Source organism: Argiope bruennichi, chromosome 6 (genome assembly GCF_947563725.1).
Source record: "Argiope bruennichi chromosome 6, qqArgBrue1.1, whole genome shotgun sequence".
Classification (NCBI taxonomy): Eukaryota; Metazoa; Arthropoda; class Arachnida; order Araneae; family Araneidae; genus Argiope; species Argiope bruennichi.
Genome location: NC_079156.1, coordinates 4,301,505 through 4,327,796, shown reverse-complemented (window position 1 = coordinate 4,327,796; position 26,292 = coordinate 4,301,505). Strand labels below are relative to the sequence as shown.

General features: G+C 33.9%; 1 protein-coding gene across 2 annotated transcripts in view; it reads left to right on the top strand.

The window, feature by feature from the left end:
• LOC129971661 (A disintegrin and metalloproteinase with thrombospondin motifs 7-like) overlaps positions 1-26,292 on the top strand; it is a 193,641-nt gene that overhangs the window by 139,007 nt on the left and 28,342 nt on the right. For both annotated transcript variants that reach the window (XM_056085631.1, XM_056085629.1), the window contains exons 17-22: positions 4,910-5,039; positions 10,322-10,448; positions 12,089-12,311; positions 16,718-16,867; positions 22,883-23,135; positions 24,273-24,481. In XM_056085631.1, the coding sequence (XP_055941606.1) occupies positions 4,910-5,039; positions 10,322-10,448; positions 12,089-12,311; positions 16,718-16,867; positions 22,883-23,135; positions 24,273-24,481 (1,092 nt within the window). The remainder of the gene's footprint in view (positions 1-4,909; positions 5,040-10,321; positions 10,449-12,088; positions 12,312-16,717; positions 16,868-22,882; positions 23,136-24,272; positions 24,482-26,292) is intronic.

Sequence of the window (26,292 nt, the reverse complement as noted above, 5' to 3'; positions counted from 1 at the left end):
CAACCGATTCTTACAGCCCTGATTTTTTGGCAATTAAGAATCGAAAGGAACGGCTACCTTTGCGCTTCAATGCCCGAAGTGCCCTTCCCTATAACTGTGAATTCAGGATGTATGAACTAAACATGGCTTTGTCTCAGGTTCATGATACCTGCCCTGGACCAGATGGAATCACGTATAACATGCTTCGCCATTTGAATACCATTTCCCTTTCCAATCTGTTGATATTATTTAACAGAATATGGACTGAGCAGAAGTACCCTTCACAAGGGCGAGAAGCTGTTGTGATTCCTATCTTAAAACCTGGCAAAGAACCATCTGTCCCTCTGAACTACAGGCCGATTGCTCTTACAAATTGCCTTTGTAAGACCTTCGAGCGTATGGTCAACATGCGTCTAATTTTCGAGTTAGAGAAACAAGGATGCATCTCCCCGTTGCAGAGTGGTTTCCGTAGAGGTCGGTCTACTTTTGACAACCTCATATTATTGGAAACCCAAATTCTCAACGCATTTGTTAGGAGGAACCACCATGTTTCAATATTTTTTGACATAGAGAAAGCGTATGACCGTGCCTGGCGCTATGGCATACTTTCCACACTTTTTAATTTAGGTTTTAGAGGTAACTTGCCTATATTCTTACAAAATTTTTTAACACAACGTTCTTTTCGAGTTCGAGTTGGTAACTCTTATTCTAATAATTTTATTCAAGCTGAGGGAGTTCCACAAGGAAGTGTCCTCAGTGTCACACTTTTTATTATTCATCTTAGCCAAATTTTAAATCATTTGCCTTCAACTGTAAATGGAACCCTTTATGTTGACGATCTGCAGATCTCATGCCAAGGTAGTAACATGGCACTAATAGAGCGACAATTGCAAAACGCAGTAAACAGAGTGGTAGCTTGGTGCAATAACAATGGCCACACTATCTCCCCAGAGAAAAGCAGCTGCATTCACTTCTGTCGGAAAAGAAACGTTCACCAGGATCCATGTATTCGAGTTAAGAATATTCAAATTCCTGTGGTGAATGAAGTACGGTTTTTGGGAGTATTCTCGATCGGAAACTCACCTTCCTTCCGCATATATTATATTTGCGGAAGAAGTGTGAGAAATCATTAAATATTCTAAAAGTTCTCTCAAAAACATCTTGGGGTGCCGATCGAACCTCCCTTCTCCGTATTTATCAGGAAATCATTCTCTCCCGGTTAGATTATGGATGTATGGTATATGGTTCCGCCCGCTCATCTGTTTTGCGGCGATTGGATACCGTCCATCATTCAGCATTGCGCATTTGCTCTGGTGCGTTCCGGACATCTCCAGTTGAAAGCCTATATATTATATGTCACCAACTACCCCTTTCTTTAAGGCGACAGAAATTGTCTGCCACATTTTATTTTCGAACGAAATCTGTTCCGAAACATCCTTTGAGCGAAATGTCATTGCCAGTAGGTCTTCGTCGACTTTATAATGCCCGCCCTTCTCACATCCTTCCATTTTGTGAGAGAGCCAAATTGCTCCTTCATGACTCGGACTTTAACACGATTCGTGTTAAAGCTGTTGATGTCTATAGTATCCCACCCTGGGATATCCCACAGTTTTCTTACTTGAATCCTTTCATTGGATTCGATAAATTCTCAACTGCTCCTGTGGTTTTCCAACAGATTTTTTTCTACCATCGCAATCAGTATTCTTCCTTTCATCCAATTTTCACGGATGGCTCAAAATCAGATGGTCATGTCGGCTGTGGCATAATATTTCCATCTGATACTCTGAGCCACCGTCTTCATAATTGTTGCTCTGTTTTTACTGCTGAGTTGGTGGCAATTTTCCGTGCTCTACAGAAAATTTCATCCTCTACTCAGTGTAAATTTATTATCTACACCGATAGTATGAGTGCTTTGGAGACACTTTCGCATTACGACAATCGGACACATCCGATTGCTATTAAAATTCTGTTTACTTTGCGATTGCTGCAGAATGATGGGTTTCAAATGATTTTCTGTTGCATTCCGAGTCATGTCGGCATCTTGGGAAATGAGAGGGCAGACTTGGCTGCTAAATCTGCATCGACATTTTTGTGCATGGCTCTTCCCTTTTGTGATGTCAAAAGGTCCATTGTTCATCACTTCTCTTTTAACTGGCAAAAGTTATGGGATCTGCAGATCGGAAATAAATTGTATTCTGTTAAAACGGACATTGCTTTGTGGCCTGTTCATCCTATACGCGAAATGGATGTTAAATTGACTCGTCTCCGTATAGGGCATACGCGCTTCACCCATAAACATCTCATATTTGGAGAAAATGCGCCTAAGTGCAACAGTTGCAAAATTTCTTTTACTGTTCATCATGTGTTAATTGAATGTCCTGTTTTTAATTCATATCGTGCACGTTTTTTTACTTCGGCATCTTTAACATTACAAGACCTGGTGGGTGAAAAATACCACCCAAATATTTTTAATTTTTTAAAAGCTATAAGTTTTTTCACTTGTATTTAGCATTTTTTTTTCTCCTTTTGTGCTATAAAAGATTAAATGAATTACTTCTGTTTTGCTTTCTAATGAATCATAGTTTCGACTCTATTTGTATTTGTTTCATCTTTTTGCATGTGTTTTTATCTTTACACCGCTGATCTTGTTTTTTAATAAATGAATCTTTTATAAACATTTTTATAATTCTACCATTAGATTGGCGCAGCATGGCCAAGCATGGCTCTTGCGCCATAAAACTCAATCAATCAATCAATCAATCCTAAGGCACTGCAACCACATTTCGGAAACTACGGAAACAAGGTGGGAATGAAGATTAATTGTATGTACTTATATAATCAGACATGACAAAACTCATCAATTTAATACAGTAAAACGCACACAGTTTATCTTTCTCTCAAACGTCAGCACGGTTCTTCTAAAAATGTATCACATTATTGTTGTTACTTATGGCACGTACCATAGACAAACCCTCTGGTGAAGTCAGCTATTTAAGCCGATTTTTGTGCAGTAGCTTCTGAGGGTAAAGGCCCCTGAGCACCCGAAGGCAGAAGTCTGACATCTAGCTCATATGAAGATGATACTCACACACTCACTTACACAAACCCTTTTTACAACGGGAGATCACAGATAGAACAACCTTTTTCACAGATGGAACACGGGGTAAGAACAACCATGCCCAAACCAGGACTCGAACTCGGGACGCTCAAATAACGGGGGGAAACGCGCTACCCATAGGCCAGGACACCGGCATCACCTTATTTCATACCATATATATCTGAAAATGCTCTAACTGACCAAATCACAGATAGTGTTATTTGATTGTATTTCAAGAATACATTTCGAATGCAGAGTAACATAAATCAGATCGTAAACAAAATAATCAGAAATTTAGGGATACACATTTAATTGGCAATAATAAACCATGGAATAGAAGCCAGCACGAAAAAAATTAAAATTATACTTCAATACTGAAGTGCTAGCCACGAACAAAATTTCATTTTTCGACGTCTTTGCAAATCCTCATGTCGCAAGAACAGAAAAATAATAATGAACATCTCACTTGTGGATCTCTAATACTCGAAGGCATCTTTCGACAAACTTTAAAGGATTTGCTGGGTGCATTGCGAATAATATCCCACAAGTTATTCAATAATGAAATTATCCAACTAATTTCTGTCCACCCTTCTTATATGGATGTATGAGTAACAAATATGTCATCATGTGCATCTGTATTGACTTAAATCTGATACGTTTTAAATTTTTTTTACTTGTTTTGAGCACATAGATGGTTAAAAAATAAATAGCTTTCCAAAAATAGGTTGATTCAGCAAATAAGGCTCAACAGGGTATTATTACACACAAATCTTTACACAAGGAAAGGAGAACATTTATCCTGTTTGATATTAAATTGGGGAAAACTTGCATAGTTTAAATTATTGTGACTTCAGCTGCGATTCTAATACAAATTCCATTCTTCTGAGTGAAAGTAATTTATTGTATCAAATGTATCAACGATACCAAATTAAAATTTGTAGTGGAAATTGAGATTTGTATAATTCTTTTTGTTGCCTGGTTTAGCCAATTGCATATATTGCTCATTATTGCAGTTGCTAACAAAAACAGATTTTTTCCTTTTGCATAAATCGAAGTCTCACGATCAGCAATTGTAGGTAGAATATATTTAGCTAAATATACACTCTAGATCCAAAGACTGCCACGGTATTTTACAGACACCTTGTTCACTGTTGTAAAGAAAATTTTTTCGATTTTTACAAAAATTTGTGTGAGCTAGTAATCCTAGACCATGGAAGTTTTGTATCTTGTACATTGCTGTACAGATCATATTTTGGATTTTATACAAAAAATTATGTGAACTATTAAGCATAGACCACGGAAACTTAATGAACGCGGCCTTTGCAAAATACGACCTTTTGCAGCAGTCACGCTCATCAAGGAAAACACATTTGCTCGCACGATTTCGTTTTCAATTAGCTGCTGAAAAGAGTTTCGTGTTCATGTAATAAATTTCTAATGCAAGAAAAGTGAATACTTCTTTAATTAAATAAATACTCACAAAATTTTAATTGTTCATTTATTTAAATAAATAAAAAGAGTGTTGTTTAAAATTAAGAAAAGTTCATAAAGTGTCGTAATAAAAAAGGATATTAAAGAATTATTAAATATGTTAAAATTTAAAATTATTTATTAATGTGAGTAATATTATTTAACAAAAGATTGCTTTGAAATTCATTGCAATTTGTAATCTGGCTTTAATACTAATTTTAATTTTGACAATTTTTTTATGAAGTTGAAATATTAAAAGAAAACAGATAACATAGAAAGTTTTTAAAAATAAATGGATTTATCAGTTCAAAGAAAAAATAAATCGAATATGAAAAATTAAAAGGAACTTTTCATTTCCTGTAGTTGTTGTACCAGACCGAAAATCCCGGTCTTGTTTACGAGTACACGATTCCGAACAGAAACGCCACTCGACAACCCGAGTTTCACTGGACTTATGCCGACTGGACAGTTTGCTCCGCTTCTTGCGGTGGAGGTAATAAATCTTTTTTTGTGTGTGAATTTTAATGACCTCAGATGTTTTGTTATAGCATTTCTTATGGATATCATTGGTTAATTTATGTGCGTGATCTAAAACACGAAGTGTTAATGCATATCATGCACGAACGTATGTGTGCATCAAAGCGAACTTTTCTCATTCATTGAGATCCGGATTCATCCAGTTCCTGTGAAATGAACTCGAACGGCCGAATTAAATCGAGTCCATATCAGTGACAGAATTTCTTTAAGAAGAACAGCGTGCAATTCCTAAGAAAGCATTCCAAAAACTAGTAAATAGCTTTCCTCACAGACTGGTAGCCGTCATTGCCGTAAAAAGTGACCACGTTTGTTATTAGTAACTAGCTGCACCCAGTCACGCATTACTATGGCTCGGTCTGATCAAATGGAAAAGAAAAAAAAGAGAAAGCGCACGTTTCTAATATGTTTGGTATCACAATACTTGTGGGTATACAAAAGGTTTTGTTGCCCCATTGTCTATGCAGGTATAGAAATTGTCTGGTTTGCCAACTCAAGAGCATCCAATATATAGTTGTACATGTGAGAAACCGTCTGTAATATAAACCGCACGATTCTAAAGATTGGCCCTGAACTTTGTTGATAGTGATTGCAAACTCCAGTCGAAATGGGGGTCTTGTAAATTGAAATGGCATAGCCGTTGGAATAGGAATGCGAGGAACGAAGATATCTTCACCTTTAAAATGTCCTATTAAGATTGTTGCTTCTACGATGTTGCTTGTGAAATTTTTCATGGTAAAGCGTGGGGTATTGCAAAGCTTTTGCTGAATGATATTTCGTAGCATGGCGGCTGGTACGGCGACTTTCAGTCTGAGTGGTGGCATCCCTGGCAGATCGAGTGAATTCAAAAATATTGTTTGCTAATTAACTGCTTCCATAGCAGTGTCGACGGACTTGTATGTGACTGCTTCTGTCTGAATTTTAGACTGAATAATATTGTTAAGTTTGTAAATGCCATTGTTCTTAGCCACAAGAATAACTCATTCACTCTGCCAATCCTGATTATTATTATTCGTTTGATTACTGCTAAATACTTTTTTAGCCGATTCTTCTTTTGATATTACTAAATTGAAAAAATTATAAGAAACGAAATTCATCCTGAGGTCAGAATATCTCATTGATCGTTTTAAAGCTTGATATACATATTTGTAGCTAACTCCATCATCTTTACCTATCGCAACAAAGTAAAAAATTTCCTGCAAATACGCATTTCATTCTCTGGTGTGGACCGAGGAATTACAGATAATGTTTGATTGAAATATTCTGCAAACAATATTAATGCGTTTCCAGGCGGTCAGACATTTTCACACAAATTTAGCAATAATCAATCAACGGCCTCGAACGATTTTTTCCGTGCCATTGTGTATTCATTCTAAACAATAAATTTACATCTCTGAAATTTTTTTCACATGCCGATGTTTTGGAGATATTATTCGCAGGAGTTTCAATGAACGGCATGTTCAATGGCGATCTCAGAGCCGAATGGGCTGTTCTTCCACCTGACAGCAATGCCGCAACTATTTCAAACGATGCAAGAACTAAGGCTATGTCAGTGGGAAATCGAATTGCTGTCAGAATCAATCTAATTAGAAATGTTTTACCAGTTCCTTCTGGGGCATCTAAGAAGAGGATTTCTCCAACCTTGTTATTTGCACTTTTCATTATATGATCGTAAATACGTTTTTGCTCAAGCGTCATTTTAGGATTATTTGAATGCTTATACGACAAAAGATCACCCTTACTATAATTTTATTCACGACTCAACTGTTAGTCGAATGAAGCAATACCATATCTATTCTTGATGGCATTCCCAACTGACTTGTTCGTGATTTCTAAGCACAAATCTTCAATCATATTCAACACTTCGTTGTAGATTTCTGCTGTGAAATCCTTGTTCATGTTTGAATTTTTCTTGTGTATTCAACAGAAAATATCTTCATCCATGTGAGATTTATATTTTCCCCATAATCCTGTTGGAGATGAAGGCGATTGCAAGCAATACATGAATTTAATTTTGATGTGACGCGTTGTACATGTCTTTAAGGCATACATCACTGTGTCGGTGGTTTTCTATAAATTCAGAGCTTAACATGCACATCGAAAAATGGCATGTTTAACACCGCTGACATTTCTCAGTTGCTGGAAAGGCATCTGACCTGGCGCATTTACCAACAGTATGCGAGGAAAGAACTCTTCATCTTAGTTGGGATGCCCGGTCTGCCTACTGTAGTCTCTTTAAATGTGCCAGGTTGTCACACATAAAATTTCAGAACACTAAAAAAACACTAGCTAAGAAAACAAAGGGAAATCAAAAAATACTAACGAAATATTTCAATTCAAATGCAGACCAATCAACAAAGCTAAATTTCACTGCAATGCGAAGCAGAATATTTCTATCCGCTCCCATTCCGAAGAGGTTAATATCCCAATATAATTTAGATCAATCGACACAGCTCAATTTCACAACCAGTTAAATTGCAAAGTAAAATAAAAAACAGTTTAAAAAACGAAAGGAAAGAGATGAAAAAATTAAAAAAAAACAACATTATTTTTGAAATAAACGCTATGATAAGAAACACAGCTCTCTAATGAAATGTAGCACGAAAAAATTAAATCATACCGAAAATAAATCTAAATATATGACAATGCCATCGGTGACTTGGAATCATAAAATTCAAAATTGTGAAACATTAAAAAAGAATCGTAAAATAGTTAGTACATCTTATATTGCTTTTACGTTCAATAGATGCCGATGTGTTTTTCAAAAAGCATTTTTTCACTTATTACAACTGTGACATCTATATAATATGTATATAAAAATGCGCTCGCACTCAAATTCAACGTTATTTGACAATTTCAAAGCAATCGGTGAAGAAATTTCAGGAGGTTTCAGATTTTAAACAACCGAAAATTCACATTATTATTTATATAGTTTAAAATAATTGCAATATACACTAAAACGAAGTCATTCGGAGGCTTTTAATTATTTAGCACTAGCCGCCTTTGGCGACCAACCGGTTCGCCAATCTTAATTTTCGTTAAAATTTTAATAATTAAATATTTTATGCAATTCCTACTTTAATAGCTTCTTCATCAAAATATTTTAAAACTTTAAATTTTGATAGTCATGTAATTCACTCATAATATTATAAAGACCTTCAGTCATATCGTAACGTAATATGTATCTCTCTAAATTTCTGTTAGATCCCGTAGAATTTATTCCTTAAATTAAAATGGAAAGAATTAATCTACACTTAATATAATAATATTTTTTACTAAAACAAAGCATTTTTTTTTTTTGGAATATGATTACTGAAAACAGAATCACTGAGCATTTAAACCTTATGGGTACTAAAGAATATCTTTCTTAATTTATGTAATATCTCAAGTATTTGTCAACAAAATTTTTTCAGATTCATCATGAGCAGGTCTATTAATTAACAATATTTAATTTTAAATGCATCAAACACTAAGAAAATAAACAGAATCGTTTAAAATAATCGGTCAAAAACAGGTAAAAAAATTTATTTAAAAAACGATGAACTTAAACTCACATAAATACAATTTAATTACAAAAGCATACAACTAACCTAAAAATAATTTAAATCAATTCCGCTCCCTTTGAAAATAGATATAAACAATCAGAACACAATGCGCATGCGTGAATTTTCAACGCCAATTACGGTAAAGCAAATGCGTGAATTTTTATACGCCAGTTGGGGTAACGCTACTCAGATTAGAAATTTTTAATTTCCTTTATTCTGTTTTATTTTAATTCCAAAAGTACTTCAGAATGAATCTGAAAGATCGATTAATTAACAACATTTAATTTTAAATGCATCAAATATTAAGAAAATAAACAGAATCGTTTTAAATAAATGTTAAGCCTAGCCTCATTACTGTTGGGAAACAAAAACTGAAGCCTTACTCATTTGGCGGTGGGGAAAATGAAAAGATTTTTTGGCGGGAAAGTTAGTTTTTAATTAATAATTAAAATTCTAATTCAAAATTCAAAAAAATGAACCCCAGGTGCACATTTCCGACCTCCAAGGTATACATGTACCAAATTTGGTAGCTGTAGGTCAAACGGTCTGACCTGTTGAGCACCAACACACACACACACACATTGAGCTTTATATAAGCATAGATAGATAAATCGAATTGCATTGCTAACTTTACATATTGCAATTCTAATTTTTGTACTAATAATCTGAATAACGTAATAAATTTTAATGTTATTTATGATGCCTTATTTAGAGGAATTTCAATTGTACACTTCATTTAAGAGTATTCAGCATAGTTTGAAATTCTATAGAATTAAATATAATTACGCAGAAATTCAAGTTTAAAAAACTCAACTTATGATTCTCTCACAGAGCAAAGGAAAATCAACTCTCAGTAAACATATATATATATATTATTCTATCAAATTACAAACAAATCTAAATATTTGGCTTTTAAATAATGTAAAAAATAATAAGCTATGGTTCGCTTATCCAATTAAAAATTATTTACTACAAATGTGCATATCTCCCCGAATATTTTATTTACTTAAAATTTTAATAGAATATTATGGTAATACATTGTCACATATTCTATAGGTGTCGTATAATTCAGTTGAAAACTTTGTATATTATATGCCAAAACGCATGTAAAAAATTAGTAAATTCTTTTTTTCAAATTTTTTTTTCTCGGAACTTCAAGCTATTTTTACAAATTAGGGAATTAAAAAATAAAAATTTCCCAATTTGCAAACATATTTTTTGAGAAAATGCATATAAATATAGCGCATATTAAATAAATCCACCGATAAAAGCGGAAAATCATTAACAGCTTTCTATAAAAAACAAGATGAATCATTTTCTTCTTCGTAAATGGGCGGTTTTCTCAATGCCCTCTTGACCGAAAATGAACGGAAAAATGTGAATTAAAGCATATTCTGGGCTTGATCCAAGGTCAAGGATGTTCGTAAAGTCTTTTTGGATAAATGAATAAATCAAGTCTAAGTCAATGTTGCGAAGTCTTTCAAAAAAAAAAAAAAAAAATCGTGAATTTAAAAGTATATGATTATATCAATTCTCTTAGTGCTTATATGCCTCTTTTTTTCCTTTCTTTCTTGTTTTCTATCTTCTTTCCCCTTAACATTCGACTTTGATTTCTGATATAATCCTTTAACCCTCAGTTCCCACCACAGACATATCACAAAAAATTATCGTCCTAATTAAAGGCAGTTCCTTCTAGGGCACCAATCCTCGAAACCAAAGTGCATGGAGAAAGAAGCCGGTCTGGTGGAAGACAAGTATTGTGATCCTGCTACGAAACCACTTGAAAAGACCAGAGACTGCAATAAGCACCAGTGTCCTGCGAAGTAAGTAAATCAGTCTTGAGATGGAATTGATGAAATTGTTTCAATTTAGGGTTGTTTTAACTTGTGATAAAACTGTGGTATTCCGGTGACACATTCTCGCAGAATAACGGGCTAAAACCGTTATACGTTAAGCCGCCTTCCAACGATCTTGGAGTCTCCAGACATGGCACACTTTTCCCTCTTGCCTTTCTCTTGCAGTTTTCCGGGGTTCTTTGATATCTGTCCAATTAACCATAATAATTCATTTTATGCCAAGTAGGAATCAGCGCAACGATTATAATGACAGAGGCATCACTGCCTCTATCATTATAATCGTTGCGCTGATTCTTTTAGTTTTTTGCAAAGACGTGAAAAATGTATTAGACTTTTATCTTACGAAGATCCTGATGATGATATAAGAAACGTAACTGCTACATCAACAGGTGGAAAGAGTTCTAAAGACTAATCTCTATTTATATACACTCTTCTAATCAGGTTTTAAGAGCTTTTTTTTTAATACTTTGTCACTAAACCATCTCAAAATTACTCGATACATCTTGTCCACAATATATACAAAATAAATTCCTCTCAAATGGGTTAAACTAACTGAGTCCTAATTGTAAATTTTGATTAACAAATGTTCAAGTTGTTAAAATTTGGTGACTAGGAAAATTCTGATACGGTTTGTTTCTTCTGGTTTGCCAGAAGAAAAAAGAAAATATCGGCTAATGCTGGTGCAGAGATCGTGGACAGTTTCCTGCTACTCACATGCTATGTGTACGTATTTTTTAAAAAAGGGAATGAATGAATGGAATTGGATTAATCTTGAATTAATTGAAAACATTGAAACAATTGAGACGACTTACAAATGACTTGCTATTTCATGTAATTGAATTTCAGTAGCATCCCAAACGCTATTTTGACATGCGATGTTGAATTTTTCTTTCATTTGAAAATCGTATCATGTTTTTACTGATGTTCTGTTCTTTTTGATTTTACACTTTGCAGAAATACTAGTGATGGATTAGCACCTATTTATAAGCCGTTTTAAGTTCTAGTCAAAATTCTAAAGCATGCACAACTCCTAACCGATGCAGCGAATAAAAGAAGAACCATTTCCAAAACAGAGTTAAGAATAGTGTAACACATGTGCAATAAATGAAAAACTGTTTCCACATTTAGAAAAATATTTTTTTCAAAAAAAAAAATTGCTATAAAATTTTAATGGATGAATTGTCCGAAGTTTAATAATGTAGTTTACTTGAGTTCAATATTTAAAGGCGAACTTAGTGTAATTAGTTACCAATCCGGAACAGTCATCCCGAGATCTGTTAAATGGCAGTTAATTTCAGATTGCATCAGTTACTGCTCTATTATTTCATTTGTTTTTAGCAATCATTTCGCTAATAGAAAGGATAAGATAATGTGAGGTTTCAGTTGCATGAAGTATAATTAAGTGCTTGATCAAAAATCTGTTATGAGTTATCTTATCCCTTTTTCTCCAGAAAAGGCGATTTAAGTTCCAAAATCGAATAGTGGTGGCATTTCTTCAAGGTTTCATCTGAGTTAGAATGATTTCATTTTATTTATTTTCTTAGCACTTGAAAAATACCCGATTCATTTTGTGAAAATAAAAGAAACTTCTACGATGTTTCCGCTAGATGGTGGACAGGACCCTGGCAGCACTGTTCGGCAAGCTGCGGTCAGCGCGGCATCCGGAAGCGTACGGTCATCTGCGTCCGGTCGCTGCACAGAGACCAGCAAATCGCCCTGTTGGACGAAGATTGCGATGTAGCGCTCAGACCTCTGGACTCGGAGCCCTGCCCTTACAAGAGACCGTGCCATGGAGAGAGAGAGACCTGGGCAGCATCGCAGTGGTCGGACGTAAGACACTTGCCATTCTTAGTTCTCGATTTAAAAAAAAATCAGAGTAAAGAAATGAAATCGATTTAAAATTGTCCTTTACTATTTGTAATGGTTTCTGAATATATAATAAATTATAGAACGTGAAATAAATTTATATGAAGCTGAAAAGAGTTTACTTTTTATGGAACCTTTTTTTTCCCCACGTTAAATGAGAAATTAGGCATTGCTTTGTAATATGATTAAAGTGAAACGGCCAGATTTTACTTTAAATAGCCCAAATGAGCATGTACAGAGATCGCTAATGTTGTGACTCGGTGTGCACTAATGCAGCAACTAACAGTAATTTGAAAGATTTTTTTTTTTCTTTTTGCGATTTTTCAATATTTTTTCTCATTAAACTTACAAAGTTTATCACTTTTAATCTTCAATTAATTTTCATCGGAATTCCCGAGTTAATTTCAAAACCGATTATAATACATTTCATGTTCACCCTGAATGAAACAGTAGAATGTAGAAAGTAGAATTAAGCCAATTAACCCTTTATGGCCTACCACTCTCTAAAACAATCAATTATGAATAATCTATATCTATATATAGTATAAATTGAAGACTCCTGAAAGCGTCTGTATGTTTAACCCAGAAAAACTCGAGAAATAGTTAACTGATATTGGAGATATATGCACCATTTTGTACGGCATTTATTGGGGAATGTTTTAGGTTATTGAAGTCATATCAAAATTAAAAAAGGAGTTTTATAATTGCGATTTTAATTATTTTCCTACTACTATTCGCGCATGCGTAATACACTTATTCGCGCATGTACGAAAATTTCAAATTGAGCATGCGCAAATAGCAACAAGCTGGGGTATGCATATGCGATACATTTCTTTGTTTACGTCTGATTTTAAAGAGTGATTCAAAGCTCATTATGCCCCCAAAAATAAACTGATATTGGAGATATTTGTACCATTTTGTAGAGCATTTATTGAGGAAGGTTTTATTTTATTGAAATCATATAAAAAAAGGAGTTTTAAAATTGTAATTTTAATTTTTTTTGTCTTTCACACTGCTTGAATTGACTTACGCGAAAAATATTTTTCTCATGGACAACTTTATGTGACACTTTCTAAAGTTGCATCCAAACAAAATCTTTTTGCCTTGGCTCTAAGAGGAAAAACAGCCAGTATAGTTTACAAAGAAATATTACGAAGCAAGCTGAATTTTATTTTCATATCAAATTATACAGAGTTGATAAACAAGTGTGGAACAGTGGGTACAGTGAGTTATTTGTATATTTTTAAATTTCAAAATCGCTTTTCTATTGTATATTTTTAGTGTATAGTTTTGTCTATGAACATATCATATTTTTACCTTTTTAACAGTCTAAATATTTCGGAACAGTTTTATATGCAGTCATTTTCGCCAAAAAAATAACTTATCGCCAACTTTTATCGAAGCGATAGAATGTGGCACGAACGGCAGCAATAGCATAGCAGTAGCAAAGGTGCCACCGAAAAATTGCCAACCTCGCAAGGAGCCAAATGACTGTATATCAAAGCTTAACCAATATTTCTGAATGTGTGCTATAAAAAAGAGTTTTGTAGCTATTTTTGATTATTTCTACAAATATTTTTATTTGATATTGCGTGACATGTCTATGTCATATCGGGTGGAGGTAGACTTAAGTTTAAATCTAATTTTTCCTCTTGAGCGTTATGCCACGGGTAACGCTGAGCAGGCACTGCTAGTCAATAATAATTAGGATGCAAATGAAGAAGAATATATAAATTTATTTAATAAATCTTGATAAATTTAAACATGTATTGATCAGTAAATGTATGCATGAAATATTTCTAAATAATTTTTTATATACTTTTGCTAAAAAATAACAATGATGACTAGAGAAGGTTCATAAGGATTTACATCTTCCAGATATTTGATAAGGATGCATCCTTTGAGAAAATAACCACTCAGCGAATCAGATTATTGACCTGTATTTCTAATTACTATGAATAAATATTGGTCTTGTTTTAAATTATTTAATTGCATATTAGTGATAATTTAAATTTATAACCGCGTTCTTAAAATTATTTATTTTTAATTTCTCTTATACAAAGTATAAAAAAAGTATTGTAATCAGAAAAAACAACAACAAAAAAACTGAATTCTAGATTTGATGAATGTTCAAGCTCCCTGAGTTCGGAAAAGACCTTTTTGGTATATGACTGTTTGTCTGTGTCAAAGATAACTCAAAAACGCTTTGAGCCTGACGAATAAAATTTGTCTTTACACCAAATGTGTAGATTTTTATCAAATTTTGAACGAAATCCATTCGAATGAAGTCCGTCCGCCTGTCTCTTTGAATATAAGTCAACAGGATAACTATAAAACTACGAGAACTAGATGAATAAAACTGGTGCACAGATTTAAGATTTTTAGCGTGCACACCCATCCAATTTTCCTTCAAATCCAACGGGGGCTTCACCGTCTGTCGGTTTGCTCTGTGTTTTGGAGCAAACGTGATAACTCAAAAAGTAGAGACTTGAATCTATCAAATTTAGTATGTAATTTTGTGACTTGAAGTGCAGTTGTGTGTCGGATTTTGGTTTTAATCGGCTGGTCAAAGCATGCCAAAAGCACAAATTTGTATATGAATGTGTGCTATGAGCCGTATGTCAGGAATGAATGGCGAAAAAAATAATTCGCCAAGGAACTCGCAATAGATTCAGTAAAATTGCTACATTCACTCTATACGCCAATGCCATGTAAAGCGTTCTCTGCTTACACAAGGTTTACAATTTTTGCAGGGGAGGGGGGGGGACGCGATAACACTTTTGTTAGAGAGTATGCTAGAAAGTTTTTGGGTGTCCACTCCCGCTGTTTTTGGATTGTCTCTCTTTTCAGCTGTGTTGTCAGAATGTTATCTTTTCATTTCAGAAGCTCATACATCCATTCTAGTCAATAAATATTCTACAAACCTCACTTTTGACACTTTTAGCCAGGGGACGTCTTTTAACCGTTTGGTCTAGTATGTGAACGTTTTAGCTTGAAACTGTAATAAGTTTAAGCCAGCGGGAGTAGTCCGAACAAAGCTTTTTCTCATATTCTCTAATAAAAGTATTATCCCCCATCTCCCGCAACACATTGTGAATCATGGTTAAAGCAGATGACACCTTGCGTGGTACTGGCACACGATAGTTCAAAAACATTCACTTTTAGCATGAATTTATCATTTCTACTCGATCTATCGTGTGATTCTTGGCGTGTATTTTGGCAACTCATCTCTGGCATGTGGTTAATAGTATTTGAAAATCAAATTTATGTTTTAGAATCGTTTCTCCAACCGATTAGAACAAAAACTTGGCACAGAACTATAGTTGTAGTTACAAAATCGCATAACAAAATTGATATATTCAAGTCTCTACTTTTTTGAGTTTTGCATTTACATGTTTCCTAAAGTAAAGACCAACTAAACGTCAACCTCGTGTTGGATTTGGCTTAAAATTGAATAGGTGTTTACAATACAGATGATAGGACGCATTTTATCCATCTAACTCTCTTTGTTTTGTGGTTGTCGTGCTAAACTATATTCGAATATTCGAACAGACCTTTGCATGGATTTTACACAAAATTTGATAAAAATCTACAAATTTGGTGTAAAGACCATATACCAAACTTCATTCGTCAGGCTCAAAGCGTTTTTGATTATCTTTGCCACAGACAAACAAATGACCAGACAAACAGACATAATGCGAAGAAAGGTGTTTTTCGAACATGGTTTAAAACCTGGAGATTTGTCAAAATCGTGAGTTTGAAATTTGCCTATTACAATACTTTTTTTTATACTTCATATATGGGAAAGTAAAAATGAAATTAGATACGCGAGCTTTACACCAATACTGTAGACCTCTGTGAGACTTTGAATTCAATCGACTGAAGAAAAGACACTTTTTGTGTTCGGCCACACTCAGTTTTTTTTCCACTATTGAAGAAAATATAAGTAGGATTAAATGATGTACATATACTAAAAAATTCACCAGAAAAATATTTCCATTAGTGTTGTCATGTTAATAAATCCTTGGATTGTTAAAAAAAATATTGTTCACCAAAACGTTTTCATTTGGACCAGTTTCAAAATTTCACTTGAAGAATTGTAGGATCAAATCTTTGTTTTTAAATCAAATTGAACTACTCACATTTGTGAAAAGATTGAATTTAAAAAGTTCATCGGAATAATGGACTCTTACTTTCCAGTATTAAGTGTTGAAAGACGATCTTTCTTTCACAACTGCAGAATAATCTAACATCTGCAAATCTGCAACTGCCCATAAAACGTAACAAACTGGCAGTAATGGCATTAGCATAAGAGAGTAAAGTTATAAAATATATGGAATCTTGGCACTAGATCTTGTCATTCCTCTCAGGTGTGCAGCGACGAACCGTGCAACTTCCAGAGCCGACACGTGTACTGCAGTCAACCGGACGGCCGCTGCAAGGAGGAGGAGAAGCCAACCTCCCGCAGGCCGTGTGCCAACCTCACATGCGGAGTGTGGGTCGTTGGAAACTGGTCTCAGGTGGGTAACTAGAGCTGTAACTAGAACCACTTCTTTCAATTACATCAAAGATAAGGAGAACTAAACTCATGAAAGCTCTTATTTCTTGCATAAAACCCAGACTGGAAATGATATTATTTTATTAGGGTATGTGACTACGTTCGGGATGAAATTTTTGTAAAACCCTCTAAAATAGTTCTATTTTTGCTTAAAAAAGATCGAAAAAATCTATGAAACCAAAATACGCCAGTTAAATCACATACAAAAAAAAATATCCTTTTTTTCTTTTTATAAAAATTTCCACATTTTCTTTTTATAAAAATTGGAAAAAGGGCTTTTTTTGGGTCAAATAAGAGGTATAAAGCAAAAATCTTTTAGATTAGAGCAGGGCCCGACCTAGTCTAATTGGGACGCGGGGCGAAAACTTCTTTGGGGCCCCTCCTCTGCTTCACTACTTCAGTAATGAAGAGCGTTCATTAAAGAAGGAAACGTAAAATAAACTTTCTATTCTATTTGGGACCTCCTCCAATGTGGGGGTCAGGGACTCTTAAATAAAAGTACGCCCTTGCCTCAGTCAGGACCTGGATTAGAGATGTATCAAATGATTCGATTAAGTAATATATTACTTAGTTCCTGAGCTAAAAAACTATAAGCTATATTTTTATCCACTTTTTAAATATTCAGTTTCAATTAATAAATAACTTCGAGTTTCCAATTTTTTTAAAAACATTGGGAAACAATTGAACAACTATAGAATATTTCTAAATGAATAGATTACCTATTTTCCACTTTCGAAACTGCAAAATATATTGAAAATGACTATGCCAAATTTAAACAACAAATATGCATACGATTTCAATTTATGAGATTTCGTGGCAGAGTATTCTACCAAAAATCAGAATACGAGGAAATGCACCTGGAGATACATCGAAACGCAACAAGGAAAATCAGTGTAATGGATTCAGAATGCACAAGCCTATGAAAGGCAGGTGTGCTTGTTTATTGTAATAAGGCAGAGATTCTGAACCTGTGGGGCTCGCCCCCCTAGGGGGGCGCGAACACACTAGAGGGTGGTCACGAGAATATCCAAGAAAAAATATTATTTTAAAAAATTGATCAACTGACTGAAAGGAAAGCACAATACACATATAAAACAAAATACATTTTGACATATTTAACAACTTATTAAAGTAAAACAACTTACTAAATCAAAATTTACTTAATTAAAACATACTAAATTAAAAACTAATTTAATAATTATTAGTGACTTCCTTGGGCCTGTCTTTCAGAGCAAAATTTTTCGAAGGAAGGCTTAATATTAGAAATAGCCAATCTCAGTTCTGTTTCTATATTTAGCGGAGATCTGTATTTTGTCTTCAAAGAAGCCACAGCAGAAAATCCAGTTTCACAAAGGTAGGATGCTGAAAATGGTAATAGAATGCGAAATGCCCTTGTTTTTAGTGCAGAAAAATCATCCTCTATTCCTCCCCAAAATTCAAATAGTGTAATAGTTGCATTACTCTTACCTTCCCTTTTGGATACTAGATGGCGATGCCTGATTAGGCCATCCCATATGTCATCCCATAGTGCATTGCGATTGTAATTAGAATGAGATGTGACGCTGAACTGTGAAGTCGCGCGCGTGAATGTTTTGTGCTTGTGCTTGTTTAAGTGTGTGAATGTGATTATTAAAGAAATGTTTCCAACAACATTCGTCCTGTTGCTTCCTGCACAGATCATAATAATCTACATACCACCACAATAGTGATTTATTACTAAATTGTCTTTTAGTTTCGCCACTTGTCGTGAAGTCTATAAATTTTTCTTCCTCATCAATTGAGAGTCCTTCGGGAGTCTTATGAAATGAATCCCTAACCCACTCGTAACTTGCTATCAGTTTGTCGTCAACAAGAATATACCTTTTAAAATTCTTTGCCAGCATGGCTAAATGATTTTCAATGGTTACAAAAACAACTTTTATATGTATCTTCTTCAGCCTTGTAAGCTTTAGTACAATCATCCACATTTGAAAACATTGTTAGGTTTTTTTGCTTTAAATTTCTGTTCCACAATTCCAATTTTCTAAAAAAAGCATTCATTTTATCACTCGTATCCAACATATGTCCGTTTGCTCCATGGAGTTAAAGATTCAAGTTATTTAATTTCTCGAATATGTCGACCCAGTAGTTCAATTTCTTCACAAATAAACCATCTCGAAAATTCTCGGCCTCTGGTCTGTTTTCTTCTAGGAAAATGGCGAATTCTTCTCTTAATTCATAAACACGTTGAAAAATTTCCCACGCGATAACCATCTTGCCTTGCAATAAAATAGTAACGCTGAATGTACTGAACCCATGTCTTTACAAAGTGCAGAAAAGATTCTCGATTTCAGGGATCTCAGTTTTATATAAATTACTACGGTTACAACCGTAGTTAACACAATATTCAAACCAGGACTCGTTTCTTTCGAAGCCAAAGTTTCTCTGTGGATCATGCAATGTGTGCACTGAGGCGATTTTTGTTTTAAAAGTGTTTGTATATCTTGAAATCTTTCAAACATTGAACGAGCACCATCAGTACATATTCCGAAGCAATTTTTCCATTTTATGTTTGCCTCGTCCATAAAATCATTTAAAATAGCAAATAATGCGAGGGCCGTTGTTTTGAGTTTTATTGGTTTGCAGAAAAGTAGTTTTACTACTGACATATTATCACAAAATCGAACACAGGCAATAAAATGAACATCTTTATTACTATCTCTTGCTTCATCAAGCTGTACTGAAAACAATTTGTCACGCAACTTCGAGAAAAGCTGACACTGTACATCTTCAGATATATCGCCAATTCAACGGCCAAAAGTATCATTTGAAAGAGGTATGGACTGCAATTGTTTTGAAAAATTATCTCCAAACATAGTTTCTACAATCTCAATTGCTGCTGGCAAAATAAGCTCTTCACTAATAGTGTGAGAGTTTTTAGATCTGGCTATTTTATATGAAACTTTGTAAGATGCAATTAAAGCTTTTTTATTCACAAAGTTTCTTTAAAAAGTAATTTTTGCTTTTTATATGATTTTAATTTTAATTCGAAGAATTTTCAAGTGTTTGTTGTACTCACTATGAAGCGTTTCCAAATTTCGTCGTTTAAGTTTATTAAGTTTCATGCTGTCTGCGGCCAACATTTTTGAGCAAATGATACACAGGGACCTTTCTTCTTCATTTACTTCAGTACTGATAAACCCAAAATTTAAGTATTCTTGAGAATATTTTCTTGGTTTTATTTTCGGAGCCACGCTTGTATGTGTATTTGTTGGTGCTTGACTATTGTCTAATTCTCGCTTACTTCCGCTTAAAAATTTATCCACGAGTCTGCATAGATCTGCTGTAAGTATTTAATATGGTGAATTGCAATTAACACGAAAACATATATAACATACACATTCACGATATATTCGATAGCGATAGAAGGATCGATTCGAATGAGACTGGCAGGAATTGAAACTTGCGTTATCGAACATTTTTCTTCTTTCTATGAGAAAAAATTTGCTCTGCGCCTGCTCGAGACGGCATCGGTAGTGTGGATTCCCTTCCGCAAACATATTTATTTTTGTTTAGTCGTGCTTCTGTTTTATTTCTTTTATTATTCGAAAAAGTGTATTCCCAGTTTCTAAATTTAGCTCACCCCGTCTAGGTTAACTTTCATTAACGAATTTTTCTACTTTCATATTCTTTTAACGCTCGCTTTTGCTCTTGTTTTGGCAATTAGTTAAAAATAATTTAAAAACAGGATCTAAAATACTCAATATGCATTACTGTTGTATACGTTTTATTGCAAGCGGGGGGGGGCGATGAAAATTATGATTGAGACCTGGGCCGCGAGTACTGAAAGGTTGAGAAACGCTGTAATAAGGCATTTGCCAGGGTGGTTGATGTAAAGTAGGCGTGACAAAATAGATGAGCTGAAAATTGGAATGTCGTGGACTGGTCGTCAATTTAGTGCCGAGAGTGTCCCACAATGATATCATTAACAGACTCCATCTTAGTGTGTTTATCCTTTGACTCTCAAATGACCTTTGGTAATGTTATGAGTGAAAATGCAGACAATTTTTATCCTTTCAAAATCATTTATCTTTTGTAACCATTGAAATGAATGGCCTTTGATCTTGTTTTGTATAACTATTAAATATTTTCTTCGTGCATTAGGCTGATTGGTCCCACGAATGAGAATAAGTCTCATTAGACAAAGTCATTTTCATTTATCTAATCAAGCTACCATTTTGCTATTACGATTAACTATTTCTTTATGCACATCGTATCAGCGAGTTTCAGACCGTAAAGATCGGTACTTCAGATTCCAGACGAAAGAGGGCGGCGACTTGGAGAATAATTTTACTTGATTTTATTGAACTTAAGGCTACATCGTCATGTATTTTTTTAGCATGCCTTTGTTATTAATATTTTTTAAAATTTTATTCTTTAACTTATACTTGAGGCAGATTTCATGTGATTTCTGAACTGATTTATTTTCTGATTTATGCACTGAATAGGATAAGGATAAATATTGTTCTTTAGGATTTTTTTTTCACTGATTCAATTTTATTACTGGTTACATTTAAGACAGTTTGAATTTTATTTGAGTGCTGCATACATATTACTATTGAAATTTAATTTTCACCCCAACTTAAAAACTAGAGTCAGTCTTACAGATACACTGCCAGATTCTGAATGAGTACCACGAATTTACTTTAAAATTACTGGAATGTCTTTTGCAATAAAATCATTGTTCAGCAGTGTAATAAAAATCATATAGTAAGCTTGTTTTTTTAAAGACACTTTTACTCGACAAAAAGAGGCCATCGCTTTACATATATAAATCTTTTCATCACAGTTCTAGAATACAATATAGAAACCGCTAGTAAAATTAATATGCGCTTGATTTTAGATCTGTAATTTTTTTAACATTTAAGACTAATTAGTTCGTTTCTCTTTTTTTAAACGATTAGTAATGTATTGAATTTTAATTGGCAAAAATTTTAAAAGTGACCGAAATATTGAAAACATTACGGACATATTCTAATATCCCCTTAAAAATAATTAAAATATTGATAATTAACAATAAGTTAAAACCATTACTATTGTGGTGAAGCTTATAAGCCTGATAACAACAGATACGGGACACGAGTCATTACTTTTGTCTTGTGGTCTTGTTACTCGGCTATGAACCCAAACGTTGCGAGGTCTCGCTATCTCAAATCGCAACACTATCTTTCTGATTTAAATGTATGCAATTATATTTTTAATTTAATTTATATTCTAATTAATTTCCTAAATTTTCATCTTAAATTAGTCCATATTACTTTATTCTAAAATTTTCTCTTATTTCTTGATTCGAATACCATTGTTTTTTATTTCATTATTTCTAACATGTGCGATAAAAAAAACTGCTGATTCTGTAATTCTCACGCTGGAAGTGAAGGGAAAAAAATCCGCAATGCCCACAGAATAACTTTCAACGATACCTAAGATTTCCTTTCCTAAATCGACACATGTAAAAAAAAGAATTCTCATAAACTCTCAGTAAAAACAACAGAGGAAAAATTTCGGTTACTTTCGCTCTTATGTTCTGGTGCAAATAGACGTATGACGCCTCCCGTAGAACAATACATAAATTGAATTTAATTCCCAAAATGGCTTTTAACCAAATGCAAACATGCTACATGTGTAAATAAATAACACTAAAATTGCGGATCTTATTGACAGAAGTCGACTTTCAGCATCTCAATCTCATCGTGGGCCATTCAATTATGCAGTAAACACGCTACTCTGTCCTAGGTTAATCGTTGTCGGAGAATTAGCGATTATTGCATCATGGTACGAAACATAATTTTTCACTTATATATTCATTACAGAAATATATTAGGGAAAAGTTGCATTTATTCCGAATTTTATCGATTATTGTTAAACTATATCCAAATTTATAGACTATTTTTTGTAAAAAAATATTGATTACAATTTAAAATAAATATGCATATTTCAGTGTTCAACCACATGTGGAGATGGCATCCGCAAACGAAATGTGACCTGCCGTGGAGGGTTGCAGTGCCATCAGGCAACAGAGCCTCCCCAAACCGAGGAATGCCACAATAAGCCTTGTGCAGACTCCAACGAAGATTCCAATTTCATCCCTGTAAATGAGCCCGTACCGAAGAAGAATGGGCACAAGCACAGACACGGGCATGAACTGAAATCTAGTTCCAAAAAAAGTTCAAGACCTAGATTTGTTGCTAAAGGTCTAAATTTTTTCCCCTTCAATCTTAATCCCTTTGCACACAATGATATGCACTCCGAATCACTGAGGTCTCGATTTTATGTCTGCAATTAAGTGAAAGTAATTCAAAAAGCAAAATTCACTTAAAACGCTTCAATATCTGAAATACCCCTCATGAAATTGTTAGAGTTAAATGAACAATAAACGACCGTAATATGATCAATAATTCAATTAGGAAGTTAAGAAAATTCGTTAGTCAAGGGGTAACACGAACTATACAGGTGTAGTAGAGGAAATAAATATCTTTGGGCAATCTCTTTCTTTAAAAAGAGACAGTGTAAGTGGGTGTCTTTTATAATATTGTTCTTTGCAATAACATTTCAGTTGACGTCATGCAGTTATGGCAGTTAGAACAGTAGTGATGTTTCATGTGATATTGCTCATATTGTTAGAACAGTATAACCGCGATGAGGAATGAGTCTTGTCATAGATTTATAATCCAACGAAACGGTTAAGTGCGTTATTTTATAGAGAATAGTCCAAAAGCTCCAAAAAGGGAAACATAACCGTCTGAACCATAAAGGAGCTCACCAAAAAGAAAGGCCTAGAATGGCTGTATTACGAAAGACACATCGCTCTGCTTAGAGACATTCGGTAGAGTTTTAATCCATAAGCGAAAATAGACATTATTTAAAAAATAGGATTTTCCTTTCATGAACTTCATAATGTACTGTGTAATCGAGAATGCATATTTTTTTTTCTCACCGAGATAATGATTTAGTGATTATTTGAAAAATACCCTATCCCTCAGCTAGTTTTTATATATATATATATATATATATATATATATATATATATATATATATATATATATATATATATAAAGGTAAAATTTTTTATAAATACCTGTAAATGTTAGCTTGAATCTGTGCTTATATGCGCTTTGTATTAAATTTTAAATGCCATTTTTGATACATTTTGATCTTTTCTTTTCTTTGTGAACTGCAAAATCAAATAATTAAAATTTACTTTTAGAAGGTATTTTTTATTGCATTGACCAGTACTAAAGATCGTCAGGAAGTTATTTGATTTAAATGTGGTAGTTAAAATTTATCAATATTTGATCCCAAATTGAGACAATAAACCATTTTCATTTCAGATATTATTCAAATCCCCCTGGTGGAACTTGAAACAAACGAAGAAGACGATGGCGAGGATGAGGGCGAGAGCGAGGACCAACTGACTGACAACGAAATCGGACCACCCGTCCTCCAGAAAGAGCCTGCTCTCATCCCTTACGTCTTTGAAGACGACGAAATGGATCAGGATGGCAGTAGATATGCCTGGAAAGTCAGCGTCTGGACGAAGGTCAGCCGTTTATGTATTAATGTATACGTTAATTATGTATAGATTAGATTAAGGTATCATTAAGTGCAATAATCTCAATCGCCTTTAATTTTTAACATGAATCTAGCTTTAATCCATAATATTCGTTTTTACTATAAGTCAATTGCAACACATTTGTAATTTAGATTGGTTGAAAACAGTAGCTTCTAAGCATGGCTGCCAAATACACTCATGTCCATAAATTAAGGATTATTCAGAGTCACGCGGAAGTTGAACTCTAAAATACATATATCATCCGTAAAATGACTACACACATCTTCAAAAATCATATGCAAATTGCAGGAAGCCCCCAGATGACACCGACAATACGTCAAAATGACGAGAGTGACGTATAAAGAATACAGACAAAGAAGTAAAATTGTTCGAAACGCTTTATAGCAGCGTTTCTCAACCTTTCAGTATTCGTGGCCCAGTTCTCAATCATAATTTTCATCGCGCCCCCCGCTTGCAATAAAATGTATACAACAATAATGTATATTGAGTATTTTGGATTCTGATTTTAAATTATTTTTAACTAACTGCCAAAATAAGGGTAAAAACTAGCCAACGTTGGCGAGAAACCACATCTTGTATTTTGGACAAGCGGGCGGTGAACAGATGAAGCGAATGAAATCGGAGAAAATTTAAATATTATATTTGAAATGAAAGCCAAACAGTGAGATAACGTTAAAAGAATGTGAAAGTAGAAAAATTCGTCAATGAAAGTTAACCTAGACGGGGTGAGCTAAATTTAGAAACTGGGAGTACATTTTTTCGAATAATAAAAGAAATAAAACAGAAGCATGACAAAAAAAAGTGAAAAAAATAGGAATGTTTGTGGAAGGGAATCCACACGATCGATGCCGTCTCGAGCATGCAAATGTTTTTTCATAAGAAGAAAAATATTCGATAACGCAAGTTTCAATTTCATCCAGTCTCATTCGAGTCGATCCTTTTATCGCAATCGGATCTATCGTGAATTTGTATGTCCGTGTTAATTACAATTCACCATATAAAATGTTCACGGCAGCAGATTTATGCAAACTCATGAATAAATTTTTAAGCGGAAGTAAGGAAGCATTAGACGATAGTCAAGCATCAACAAGTACACATACAAGCGTGGTTCCAAAAATAGAATCAAGGAAATATTCTTAAGAATACTTAAATTTTGGGTTTACTAGTACTGAAGTAAATGAAGAAGAAAGGCCCCTGTGTATCATTTGCTCAAAAATGTTGGCCGCAGACAGCATGAAACCTAATAAACTTAAATGACATTTGGAAAGGATTCATAATGAGTACATCAACAAACCCAGAGAATTCTTCGAATTAAAATTAAAATCATATAAAAAGCAAAAATTACTTTTAAAAGAAACTTTGTGAATAAAAAAGCTTTAATTGCATCTTACAAAGTTTCATATAAAATAGCCAGATCTAAAAACTCTCACACTATTAGTGAAGAGCTTATTTTGCCAGCAGCAATTGAGATTGTAGAAACTATGTTTGGAGATAATTTTTCAAAACAATTGCAGTCCATACCTCTTTCAAATGATACTTTTGGCCGTTGAATTGGCGATATATCTGAAGATGTACAGTGTCAGCTTTTCTCGAAGTTGCGTGACAAATTGTTTTCAGTACAGCTTGATGAAGCAAGAGATAGTAATAAAGATGTTCATTTTATTGCCTGTGTTCGATTTTGTGATAATATGTCAGTAGTAAAACTACTTTTCTGCAAACCAATAAAACTCAAAACAACGGCCCTCGCATTATTTGCTATTTTAAATGATTTTATGAAC